The 14261-nt window shown below is 34.2% G+C and overlaps 1 protein-coding gene across 2 annotated transcripts; it reads right to left on the bottom strand.

The window, feature by feature from the left end:
• Window positions 1-2156: 2156 nt before the first annotated feature.
• LOC129941847 (zinc finger protein 236) lies at window positions 2157-13679 on the bottom strand. 2 transcript variants are annotated; one of them, XM_056050598.1, is made up of 7 exons: window positions 13242-13679; window positions 12428-13184; window positions 12229-12356; window positions 12080-12169; window positions 2853-2942; window positions 2630-2776; window positions 2157-2554 (listed from the first exon to the last, which is right to left on the bottom strand). In XM_056050598.1, the coding sequence occupies exons 1-7, from the start codon at window positions 13368-13370 to the stop codon at window positions 2489-2491; spliced, it is 1407 nt and encodes a 468-aa protein (XP_055906573.1). In that variant the 5' UTR covers window positions 13371-13679; the 3' UTR covers window positions 2157-2488. The 2 variants fall into 2 exon arrangements, with proteins under 2 accessions (XP_055906573.1, XP_055906574.1); XM_056050599.1 differs by having other exon boundaries at window positions 12229-12353.
• Window positions 13680-14261: the final 582 nt, after the last annotated feature.

Raw genomic sequence — 14261 nt, 5'->3', positions numbered from 1 at the left:
ATACAGCAGATGTAATTTCATTTGATCCTTTGGGTCTGTTGTTTTCCGTCCAATAGTATAAAAAAAAAACATTTTCTTTGGTTAGAGATGAGTGCGAATTACCTACAACGAGACCAAAAAGATACAGATATATCTGCCGACTGTAATAAGCTGCTTGGTTAGAAATTTTGGGTATTGTCATATTTTTCTGACAGTCGAAAGACGTTATGAACAAATCTTCAACTTTTAAGTAGTCAAAAAATGTTTTTCCCCGCAACTTATGGATCCGAAGTTTTGTCATTAGTTGAACCGTTTCTCCGTCTTCTCTTACAATTTTTAAAAGTTCCTTAATATGTACATAGATATGTCAAGCAGACATCTGATGAAGGGGCTTTAAAACCATGATTAAAGCAGGTGTTGAAAACCATACGAAAAAAGCTTAATTTAGCTTATTTGAGTTGATGGCTCTGATTGAAACCTTTCCACTTATTTAAAATCGCCAGGTAGGTACTGTCGTTTTGCGGTTCTGCTCCTACAATAATGCACTTCCATTTTTTATAAAATTAATTATGAGTTCCTTCGTCTCTCTTAGCTTAGAGCTTTTATGGTCACCATCACGTTTCTCCGAAGGAACTGAACCTATTTTGGAATGATTATTGCAAATATTTCTTACTCGACTGGCTGTTACTCCAATAATATTTATAAAAGTCTTCTGATAAACTTTAACGGTATGCTCTTCTTTTGTTCTGACAAAATAAGTTACTGATAACTGTTTACGTGGTCCATTCTTCAAATTTCGGTCGGAACGTTCAGGCTTTTGAATGTTGCAATAGCTTAAAATAAAAGCATACTTGGAAACTTTTGAGGGCATTGTATAAAAACAATTTGAAAAATATAGCAGCATCTGCTGCTGTCAATTTTCTACATTTATAAGATCCACCTTGATGGTTGCATGTAGGCATTATTGATAATTGTTTAATGCTTGTACCTACATAGTGAAGAAAATGATAAACATGCTTAATTTTGCCTTAAAAGGGTTTAATTACCGTTCTATTTACTTTAGCTAGTTGACGCTTCGTGTTTTCTTTATTTAAGTAAGACGTTTTATAAAATTGCATCCGCACTTAACATCTCAATAGATCGAACTAAAACTAATTATTAAATCCATGGACAATAGTTTGACAGTAATCGATTTTCGCCGCAAAACTTGGAATAAATTTGTTTTGACTAAAAAAAATGAATTTACTCTGGAATAGAGATACTTTGTTTCAAAACAGGAATTGAGTCGTTTTGATTCAAATATGCCTACGGAATTCGTTGTTTTTGATTCTAACCCTAGTATTTAAAACAAAATTTCTTTAGAATAAGAAAACTTTAATCACATTGAAAGATAGATTTCAAAAAAATGAAGAAAACTGCGTCGTAACCTTTGTTTTCTAGAAAAGTGGAATACGTTGCTTTTGATTTTAGGAGACACATTTGTTTTGGATAAATATGTCATAGTTTTATCCTATTATCCAATACATTCCTCTATACTTTAAGTTTAAATGTTTTCTATTCTTTTTGATTTATATTTCATGTTCTTTATATACATACGTGTGTTAAAGGTGAGGAAGTATAATCCTCAAATTCGAATGTGCGAATATTAACAAAAGTTGAGTTTGCCGACGACAATTTTGGAATTGCGATCTTTCAAACCAACAACAACCAACAATTGCTGAGGTTGTTGTTGGTTTGAAAGATCGCAATTCCAAAATTGTTCCTGTTTTTGTATACCTATACATATTTTCAAAAGTCTTTTTATAATAATTCTAATACTTAATGGAATGTGTCTTGTACAAAATCTTAACAGAAGCCTTACTCTCTCTTTTTTTTAACGAAGAAAAAACAAATCAAAGTAAACACTAAAACGTTTGCAATTTCTTTGTTTTAATTTTTGTTTATTTACTTTTAAATTGCCTTTGACAAAATCAAAACAAAATCAAAAAGAAAAGAAAAAACTATTTATATGTATTTGAATCTTATAAAATAAAAATTAAGGTAATAATCATTCCCTTTTTTAAGTTTCAGGCTAAAAAAAAATGTCAAATTATTTGATTAACGCAAATATTGTTTTTTTACTTGTTTTTTTGTTTATATAAAAAAAAAATCAAAGTAAGTAAAATCAACACCAAACAGATTGAAAAAAGTACAGTTATTATTTAATAGCTATAATTTTTGTTATGATTTACTTTAAATGAACTAAAAAGATAATATATAAAATGCTCTGCATTTAAGAAATATTTCTATATACATTTAAACAAAGTACATACTTTTCAATATAATAATAATAATGTGTAACAGATGTTTGCACTTCTATAACCGTGCGAGTGTTGTTTACGGATAGACTCTAACTTCGTTTTTATAGCTATGTAAAAAATATGCTTATTTTTCAAAATTATTTATAAAATCAATAAATTGGGGGAAGGGGTTACATGTTTTATTGAGGAGATAGTAATTGTGGCAATGATTATGACGAGAACTCGTCGTCTTTTTTATCATTTTTAACACTATGACCCGTCAGTTGTATGTGAACCTAAAAAAAAAACAATATTATTGTTTATTTAATTAAATAATGTATTTAGTTTTTGTTTGTTTAAATAAAACTTACCTTTAGATCATCTATTCCCGAAAATAACTCGTAGCACTCGGCACATTTATATTGGTTAGGCTTGTTAGGATGTTTCTTTGTCATATGCGAGTTTAGAGTAAGCGGAGACGAGAAAGCCTTAGTGCAATTCCCACAAGCATATGATTTCTATAATTAAATGAATTAAAAATAATTTTAACAAATTTGTGTCTACAATGTTTTCAGAGTTAATTTTTGTATTTACCAATTGATGTGTTTGTCTATGTCGATACAAAATTGTTTTTGATTTAAACTCTTTGTTGCAGATGCTGCATGTCGGCACTTTTTCCGCAGTCTGAAAGATTCAAGTTTAATTATTACATTTTAAATCAAATTTTCAAATACCAGTATACAGTTTGTGTTTTTAGAAATAATTGAAAGCAGTAATTTGTTCTATAAAACCCATTCAGTTGTTAGTTTGCATTTTTAGAAACTTGCCATCAAATTTCAAAATTTGAAATCGATTTTTGTGGGAGAATTTTTAAGAAACTTGGCGAGAGCAAGAACATGCTATCAGCAAGAAAAGACATTGAAAGCTTTGGACAAAATTTTACCATGGAAAGTTAGTTGAGGACTATATCTTCAGACGACACCAGCGTTGAATTCAAATTAGGAATAACTTGCAAATCGCTGCTTTTTTGGACTTAGAAGGCAATTGAGTGGTAAAGTCCTCTCTCGACGGTCTAAAGTCTCACTCTTCATCCCAATTCTCATTTATGGCGCTGAAGTTTGTACCTTGTTTGGGGTGCTGCGAGAGAAAAATTCTTCAGGTGAGTTTTGGTCTCGTCTGGATAGATGGAGAGTGGAGGAAAAGATACAACAACGAAGTGTACGGTCTGTACAGCGTCACATATCTAGTCAAAAGAATAATAACTAGATCATGTAGAAATGGACATCAACGCAACAGAAATTCTAAGAAATCAATCCTGGGAATAGCGCAGTAGAAGAAAACTGAGATTCAGGATCTCAATCAACTTAGCGTTCAAAATTGGAGACAGGTAGGGACCAAGTTCAGTGGAGACACATGTTGGTTGAGTCCCAAGTGTGTATCGTACTAAATTATAGATAGATAGATAAGTTTTTTATTCTTGTTAGTGAATTCATATATTACATTGCGCTCGAATACAAAGGCATAGTTAACAAAAATACTGTATAATAAGAATAGTAAGTGACAAATTTTATTTCTAAATAACAGTGGTGGTGCCACATCGATATTATTTTGTGTGGCTCTGAAAAACTAAATAAACGCGGCAAAACAGTCGAACATTTTATCGCTAACTCTGTTAGCTTTATTTAATGACGGTCGACCAACCCATTTTTTCACCCATAGTACGCTTTCACACGTGGATCTATCACTCATCACACCTTCTCTTCTAAATAAAACTATCTGGGACACACAAGAAAACCGTCTTTTTGTGGAATAAGAAAATAATTTCTCTGCGTATGCAAAACAAAAAGCATGGTGCAACTTTTAAAAATCCCCTATTGACTGCAATTTCGTTCTCTATCGTAAACTTAATGCCAAATTTCGCAAAACAGTAAAAACTGCTAATATAAATCCAATGTTAACACCTCAAAAACTTTGGGCCGATTTAAAAACGTTAACAGGCACATATACTCCATTCACAATAAAAACAGACACAACAACGTTGACTTGCCTTCTAAAAATCGTTGAAAACTTTGCCCAAACAAGGGAACAATTATCAGACGATTCTAATTTCGACTATACTTTCATCATCGAAAAAGAAAAAAGCCCAAACAACGCAAATATATCTTTCCACCCCTGCACTTCAGCTATCTCTATTAAATCGCAAACAAACATGTCTGAACGTATTTCTTGCGAACACACAGCAAAAGGCAAAACCCCGGTCATGTTTAAAAAACTCACCTCTGACTTTAAAAAATCGTCTACTGGCACTATACAACAACATCTTCGACACAGGAATAATCCCACATGCCTGGAAAACTGCAAATATCATATCACTGCCCAAGCCCACCGGGGACCGCACATTAATTTCAGGGTATCGCCCTATATCCCTCCTTCCGTGTACAGGAAACATTTTGGAAAAAATAATAGCCAAACGCTTATTTTGGTTCCTTGAAAAAGAGAAACTGGTTGACAACCTACAAGTCGCATTTAAAAAAGGGAAGTCTACTCTAGACGCCCTTCTCCATATTGACCATTTTGTCTCCGCATCATTGTCTGAACGAAATCATGCCACCATTATCAGTCTTGTTTTCCAAATAGCCTTGGATAGGATCGGAGCACATATTGTTCTTAATCAACTGTTAAAATGGAAAATCGAACCAAAAATATACAAATACATACAATCATTTCTTTCTTACTTCTTATTGCAACATCTACTCGAATCTACACCAACTTAAGAAGGGCATCCCCCAAGGATCTCCACTATCAGTGGTTCTATTCATCATAGCTTTTAATGAAGTAAGCAATATAATAGACAGCTTTCATAAAGTCGAACACTCACTCTATGCCGACGATTTAATCATTTTCTAAAATTAAATTACACGGGCTCGATAATTTCATGTTCAAAATCCGAAATGTTTCATTATGCAAAAAACACAACTGTTCAAAATTTGTTGAAGTCAATTTAAACAACAGCTGCATAAAAAACGTTGATTCTTTGAAATTTCTTGGCATTATATTCGATTCTAAATTTAATTTAAAGAACAAAAAATCATTTCGAGAACATTAATACTCTTATAATTTTAACCAAAACCATAGTGTTATCAAAAATTGATTATTGTTAACCAATCTACGGAAAATGCTCTAAATCATCTCTGGGTCTTATCGCAACACCTTACCACTCCGCCACCAAAAGCTACATGAGATCCATACGCTCAACACCCATCATTAACATATTAACTGAAGCTGGTCTTCCTCATTTAACGGACAGAATTGACTTTCTCACGGCAAAACTAATAACAAAAATAAACTCTTCATACAGAACATCCATCCATCTAGAAGTCAAACAAATTTTGAATCGGAAAAGACATCAAAGAATCCAATCAACATTATGTAGGGCACTCACGTTCGCAAAGAACTTTGATGTTCCGATCTCTATTCAAAACTACGCAAATAATAGCCACCTTGAAACCTTCCAGGTAACACCATAAACACCGAACTTTCCAATTATCAACCTCTGATTATCAAAAGTGAACCTCTGATGATAATATGTACAAAAAACTTTTTCAAGACATCGCAGAAAACTACAAATCTTTTGGATGGAAACTACTATTTACAGACGCATCCAAAGGAGACACGTAGTACACCACGTTTGCTGTTGTTGGCGCCAAGTGTTCCGTTCTCTCCAAAGGCCACATCCACTTTTGCTGCCGAAGAGTTTGCTATATACCAAGCGATAGCACACACCCAGAAACGAAAAACGATCATATTTTCGGATAGCCTTTCAACTATTAAGGCTATAGAAAACATTTCAACTCGATTGAAGTAGTAGAAACAATAAGACACCATCTCATCCTAAATCCCGAAACTTTAAAAATCATCTGGATTCCCGGCACACGTTGGAATCAATGGCAACGAATTAGCTGACGCAGAAACCAAATCAGCGAAAAAAGAACCATTAAAAGCATTTTTTCAGCACAATCAAAAAGATACTACTAATTTACTTCTAGAAAACTGGAAGTTTAAAAGAAAAGAATCTTGGACAAACTACAACCACTCATACAAAAATCTAAATCCAAACGGGGACAGAGCAATCTATCCCAGCAACTATACTATTGGGTGGCGCAACAGTCCGTTGTGAACCAGGGCCTAGTGACTTACAACTCTTAACCATTCCTGTGTGCGAGTAATGTTGTCAGGAATGGAGGGGACCTACAGTTTATATGCCGAATCCGAACGGCTAATTTTTGAGAAAGCACTTTTTTCATGACAAGATTAACTCTTGAAGGATTTGTCAATTCCTCGCAAGAGGCAGCAACATATCTTTAAAAGAACTAAAGCTATACATCAGGCTCAGACTCACACATTACACACAAACACCTGTTCAATAAAAAAGCACCTCCACTCTGATATCTCTGCGAGGATAAATCCACTCTTACAATGACCCACCTTCTTTCCTGTCCAAAAGTCTCTTCAACCTGCGCATAACTATCAAAGCAAAGCTTGCACCTTCTTTTGAAAACATAAATTTGGTATACAATGTAATGACGAATTTAAACATTACAAACTCTCTTATCTTTTACAATTAAAAACTTAACTTCCCTAGTAGATAGCCTTGGCAGCTAATTTCTAGTTTTAGGAATTATTTAATTTGTAATTTATTTACATTTTAATAAAATTAATATTAACAAAAAAACGCGCCAATATTTCTTATTTTACGCACTTCTATAGGAAGCGTATTAAAAAGTTTGCAGGAAGCAATGGAATAGGAGTTTCTGTAGCTTGTCGTACGAAAATATGGGATATGTGCTATAAAGGTGAAATTACTTCGAAGACTTCGTATTTCGGAAATCGGACTTTCTAAATATCCACAGATCTTTTAAAAACACGTTTAAAACTTTAAAAAAATATAAATGTCTAACGGGAAGAATTTTTAAAAAAACTAAAAATTCCATTGATGGTGTTAAACGATGGGTATTACAAACGTAACGTATAACTGATTTTTCAATAACGGTGAGTTGTTGTAGTTTGTTGACATATGCACCACTCCAACAGGGTATTCCATATTGCAACTTGGAATGAAAAATGCCAAACTAAACCATCTTCAACAAATTTGAAGAAGAATTTTGCAGGTGGTAGAAACAACGGGAGGAAGAGAAAAGATATTTTTTTTAAAATAGCAATGTGTTTGTCCCAGTTAAAGTTTTGATCAATATAGATGCCGAGGTACTTAAAGTCTTCAACTTTTTTAATTTCAAAACAGCTACCACTGCATTTAACATTGGGTTGGTATGATTGAGTATGGTGACCATTACATTTACCATAAAGTAACTTAACTTTTTTTCGATTTTTCAGAACAGGTTATTTTTTGTTGAAAGAAAATTGTAGAAATAACTAAATTGAAACTGCCTAACAATTATGGAAAAGAAACAAGAAAAACGATAAGAACGAAATGTTACCTTCCCGAAGCTTTGGTAGCCTGTAGTCGACTTAGAACTCTCTCCATCTCTCCATTACATGGGTTTCTATGTATATACTAAGTTGAAAGTTTTAAACCATCGCGTTTTAAGCATTTCCAAAACCCTAATAATTTATATATTTATAAATTTAGAAACAGTTTTCAATACCAATTATCTTCATACATGTTATCTATCTAATTTGAGAGTAAAAGTTCTGCTAATTGCTATCAAGATGCTCTCGAAACCGATATACTAAGTCACTTGCAAGTGGACACATGTGTTTACCACTATCTGAGATAAGCTCGCGGAATATCAACACAGTTCGTATTTTGCGAGTAGCTGTCGAAAGTAAACATGGCAAAGCAGTGGAAACTATGTTTTTTGTTTATATATATACATACATTTGATTTGAAAATAAATGTTTTTTTTCCGTTTTTACTTTCAAAAACTTTTAAAACTGTTGAAAATTTCTATACAAACGTCTCTCTCTATTCTACATAATGGAATCCGAAATATGTACTGAAGGCTGCCGTATCAATCCCCTACACAGATCATACAATTAACTTTTATTTTTCCTTTGAAAATGATTTGCGATTCATATGCTTACCGGATGCTAAAAATTTAAGTGTTACCAGTATACGCTCGCGTACTTCCCTTAGTTGAGTATCTTTTTTTTAAAAATGATGGGTCCAACGTTTTGTATCAAAAATGTTGAGTATCTTCAATTTGAAACGCTCTTTCAACAGACCCCGCACCAAATTGGTTACGACCCACAGTTTGACCCAACATTTTTTTTTTCTTTTTTAAGAATAGTACCGATAATTAAAGCCCATCTTAAGAATGGTTAGAGTTTTTTTTTAACAAGATAAACAGAATAGTAGGGAAGGTCTAACTAAAAACTAATTTGAAATCATGAATCCGCTGCAATGGAGGTTGTGTGATCTTGGAAGTTTAAGAAAAACGGATATGGAAACGTACCATTATTTGGTTAGTTTGATTCTCAAGCAACAACGTAAATCTCTTGTATCATCGGGTTTTGTAAATGCAAATGAATTCCAAGACAGATAACTAAGGAAAGTCTGGATTGAAAAGCGTATCTTACGATACTACTGATGTATTTGAATTGTAACAGTTGGGAATAAGACTTCGAACAATTATCATATACATTCAGTGGTATAAATGCCTCAAACGTAATGCTTATTGGAGATTTGAATGCGAGAGTTGGAACGCAGGCAGGAGTGATGAATGATTTAAGAGTTTGCCGCAGAAAATCAAAAGATCCTTGCTCTAACGCACGAGGAAAGAAGCTATTAGAGTTCTGTAATACGTTTGGTCTGCGCATACTAAATGAAACCAGTTGCGGCGACTCGTCAGGACATTTAACGTTTGTGGACGGCCAAGGGACATCAGTGGTCGATTATGCTCTCACAGGAGAAGATTGGGAACCGTTCTTGAAAGATTTTGAGACTAGTGATCTATCATATTCAGACAACCTTCCTGTTGTTGTGACAATACAACTTCAATCTAAGCATGATAGGAAATAACCTTTATGCGGCTTCTACCCAAACTGAAATGGAAAGAGGCTAAGGCTCAGAAATTTAGACGATCTCTAGACTTGCAACTCCAATCACTTCAAATCGAGGACTTTTCCCTCTTATAACAGATTGTGAAAGCCTCATACCCACAAGAAGGACTCAATCAAAAGAAAGAAAATACAAAAAAGAACCCTGGTTTGACGAAGAATGTCTAAAAGCTCGTAAAACATCATTTTTGTTGTTGAGGATCTTCCGTAACTCCACCCAAGGATTATTTAAGGGATTTTATATAGAGGCCAATAAGTAGTTTAAAGAGCTTTGTAAGACTAAAAAAAAGGTATACGCTGAAAAGCAAGCAGACCGATTACCATCTTGTAAGAGCTCCGCTGATTTTACTATCCCCACAAAACTGACTTCAAATGTAATGCTTTCTCATTTCAAGGATCATTTAAATAAAATAATATAACGCCGACGACAAAGTGGCAATTCGCAGCACCTGTAGCACCTGGATTTGTAGTCGACCCTCTGGACTGCGCATTTACATGTAGCGAGTTGGAAGAAACGTTAAGGACATTCTAATGGAAATTTTTAAATATGGGACTGTCATGCTCAAAGAACACCTTATACAACTTTTAAATACATTTTTGGAGGGAGAATTGTCGCCAGATGTATTTCGAGATGCACTTATATTTCGAATCCACAAAAAAGGATCGTTGTTTGATGCAGCTAACTACAGAGGGATTTCCTTTTTCAATGCATCTTACAAGATATTTACAACGATAATACAACGAAAGAGGTGCTCTATTCACTGGTTTACCAGTATTGTCAGCTATGGAATTTAATAGTAAATATAGATAAATCCAAGGATATGATTGTTAAAAGTGGTGGTGGACGTAATGCATCAAATGAAAAATGGATCTATAATCGCGAAAATATTGAATGTGTGCGAGAGTACAAATACCTTGGCATTACTTTTACAAATAATTTAAATATGGATAAACACTTGAAGGAGAAATTGGTTAAGGCAAAAAATGCTATTAATATGACCTGGAAACAATGCTTCATGAATAAGTCTATAGCACATAGTAGCAAATTTAAAGTATTTGAAGCAGTAGCTGAGAGCATACTTTTATATTTTTATATAGATCGCAGGTATGCGGATGTAAAAAGTACAATTCGGTTGAAAAACTCCTAACGCACTTTATAAAAAGAATATTTCATATGCCGAAAAATACGCCCAACTATGTTATAATGCTGGAAATGGGTCTCTCTCCTTTCTTTATAAAAATATTGAAGTTGCAAGCGGACTTCTTGCTTAACATTTTTAGATTGAATGATTCACAAAGTGGCCATAAAAGCCATACAATATCAAAGCAGTTGGTATCGAGAGTGGCAAGATCTTGCTGAGCAATGTCAATTAAGGATTTAACAAGCGCTAAAAACATCTTGTATGAAGTCATTTTAAAGGTTGATGAGAAATGTTGAGCTGAATATAGTGCTGATGCGTCTAATTCCTTGTGCAGAACAACTTCCATCAGATTAAATCATAACCTTGCAGAGAACAACTATTTTAAGGATTCCAATAATGTCTGTGTGATTTCTAGATTTTCATTTCAATTTCCTGATTTCCTGAAGATCAAGTGATAAGTTTATTGAATGAAATGGATGTTGTCAATCTTTACGAATTTTGCAAAACTGCGTTTTGATATAGAAGTGCTATAATGAACGAAAATTTTGTATTGTGTTTTATTTACTGTTTTTTTAAATTATTTGTAATCTATCATAAACTGTTTTTAGTTAAACAATATTATAAATACCTTTCTTAATATTTAAAAGTAATTATATTGAGAGCTTTTTACATTCATTGTGTTTTGTTGTCAATCTGGCAGACGGCAATTGCCATGCTATAATGATTTTCGTAAACATTTTTGGTGTGTAATGTAAATTTTACTTTAATTCAATAAAATCTTTATCTATCTATCTATCCATATTAAATAGATCTACTCCTGAACATCGTGTTTGTAATTCGTGCACATTAGATGAGCGCATTGTCCCGCGTGGGTTGCATGTGGCGTGGCCTCTAATACCGTGCGACTTGACACCGCTGGAATATTTTGTATGGGGTTATGTAAAGTCTCTTGTCTATGCTGATAAGCCCGATTAATGCCTTGGAAGAGAGCATGCTGACGTTATTGCTGCTATACGACCAGAAATGCCCGACAATTGAGCCTCTCGGCGAGTATTTACTATAGTCAGACGCAGCTACCACCTTAAAAAGCAAGCGATTAAAACCTGACCCTTTATAGTCTAAATGCAATCATCATTCTTAAGCAGGTAAAAGTAAGAGTGGAGTCTAAACTCAAGAGGAGTCTAAACAATCCTTCCGCATTGGTCGAAGTTGATTGGAAAATGTCAACGTCATGTGTTTCGTTGTGGAGCAGTCTGCGGAATGCGAATCACAAGAGAACCTCGATTGTATTTGGGGATCACAACTTGGGTCAAGAAATCTTTTTAAACAAATGTTTGCTATTATTAAGGAGTCTTAAAACAACATCAAGTGTTTTATTTTTTGATTTTCCTTATTTTGTATTAACGTAACTCACTTTCACTACGAATTAATAATTATATTGATATGTCCATTAGAACGGTAGGAATAAAAAAGTTACATTTTGAACAACAGGTGGAAAGGGGCGTCTGTTTTTACGATTTAGTTATATTAATGTCATTTTTGGCCCCTTTGCATGTTTTTAAAAATGTCTTACATAATTCTTTAATAATATGGTTTACTTACCTCATGCGTCTTCATATGCATTCGAAGCATTCCAGGACCCTTAAAGCTACGATGGCAAATCTCACATTGAGGTTGCTTTTTACAATTCGCCTGAAACATAAAATTCATTTAAGTTGTGTTATATTTTTAAAACAAATTCTTTATCAAACCTTTATCCAATTTGAATGAGACTTCATGTGACTCTGAAGCCATTTGATTTGCCGAAATTCTTTCCGACACAAATTACATATGTATCTACCCGGAGAAGGACAACTTGTCTGTGAACTTATGAACTCTGCTACAGTTAAATGCAAAGAAAGTCCAAAAAATACAATTGCAGAAGGAATCAATGAATTAACTTAACCTTACCTAGATAGATCTTTTCGTCACTATCCGAATCCTCAGACATTTCCACGGCATAAGCAATATTTGCATCTGGTATTATGCAATCTTCTGCTTCCTCCTCAATCATCTCCTCTTCGTCATGTATTTCGATTATGTCCTCAGTTGTTTCAATGTCGTCGTGGGTCGTTACCTCGGTTATGTCTTCAAAGTACTCAGCATCCTCTGACATTTCATCGCGAACGATGATCTCGCATTGACCATCTACGTCATCGGAGTCTGCTTGTTGAAACTGCACAACCTGCGCGGGTTGGCCGTTCTGCTGGATCATCTGAACCGTATTGCCAGTTTGTATTAGTTGGCCAAACGGCCCTGTGTTCAGTATTTGGGCCATTTGAGTGCCCGGATGTGCGACAATCTGTGCTGTGCTAATAACTTGTCCATTCGAGAGGACAATCTGCTGGGGAAGAGCAGCCGTTTGGACTTGACGTTGTTGTATAGTCTGTCCCTGGTTTGATATATTGGTTGAAGTAGCCGTCTTCGTGGATTCCTTTTGGGTCTGTTGTTGTTGCTGTTTTCGGGGTTGCAGAATCGGTGGAGCAGGTGAAGCTGGCTGAGTTTTTATCTCAACTACTGGTTCCTCAAAAATGACGGTCAGTCCTTTGATATATTCGCGCAGTTCTCGATCGGAGCGCTCCACGAGCGTCTTAAATGCATGGCACCGCGAAACAGAGTGCACACATTGTACACATATTTTATCTGGCCACCCGTCAGTATTTTCGATCTTAAAATTAAGTTTGTTACCTATAATTTTTGGCTAAATCAGTTTCCACAAACTTACCTTAACGCGGGCACATTCCATCAGCATATCAGCAATCATTTCCCCAAATATGGGTCGCATATCTTTCTTTTGACTCAAACAGACTCGACAAATTTTGTCCAGCTCCAGATTGCGCCTCTTTTCTTCCATTTCTTCAAACAAAAAATCTATATCGGTACCAATTTTGAAGCAAGGTGATGTCCTCCTGTGTTGAAAAAAGTTGCAGTTGGCAGATTCTTCGCTTGTAATTGTGGCGAAGCTTGCTGGGTTCTTGGCTTTGTTCTCGTTTTGAGATGGAAAACAAGAATCAGTAAGTTATTAATTTGATACGAATTTTGAAAAATTTGTGATTTTTGAGCCCAAATTTTTGAAACAAATGAATTAAAAAAATATTCTTGTAAACAAGAAGAAAAAAAGGGACGAATAATTTTAGTTTTTGACAACTATAAAAGAATTCATCACTCCATCGCGGGTATGTTCGAGAGGTTCGCGCTTGTTCAGTTGTCAAATGACCTGTTTGTTTACTGTTAATACAAACATTAGAATTGCTTTGTTTTTTCTATCTTGTTTACACTACAAACTTTGAGAGGTGCCTAAAATGTATTTAAATTAGAACATTTTCAATAATTTACAAAATAGAAATAAGAAATCGGAATTTCGCTTACATTTTTTCAACATTTTTGTAGATACAATTTCAAAAACATACAATATTTCTTCATACGTTTTCATGAATACCCAAAAATATAGTTGTGGAAATGTAAAGCTGGACATACACGATCGAGCTCCTTGGCACCAAGCCTTTGCATTCGGTCCATTAAAACTTGTTAATACAAAAAAATGTTCCAAAATACTAACATTTATAGGATAAATAAAAAGAGGGAAAGAGTCATTATGGATTTGTATCTTGCAAGTAGCCAACTTCACGTTGATGTCATCTAATCCTTAATTAAATGTAGGCTCAGTTGAAATGTTTAGAAACTCTGGGAACTTGATTTTTGTGTTTATTCATTTGTTTAAACATATTAGTTTTCAGTTTTTAGT

The sequence above is a fragment of the Eupeodes corollae genome, chromosome 1, assembly GCF_945859685.1.
Source record: "Eupeodes corollae chromosome 1, idEupCoro1.1, whole genome shotgun sequence".
NCBI classification, from domain to species: Eukaryota; Metazoa; Arthropoda; class Insecta; order Diptera; family Syrphidae; genus Eupeodes; species Eupeodes corollae.
This window is presented reverse-complemented; position numbering and strand designations above follow the sequence as displayed.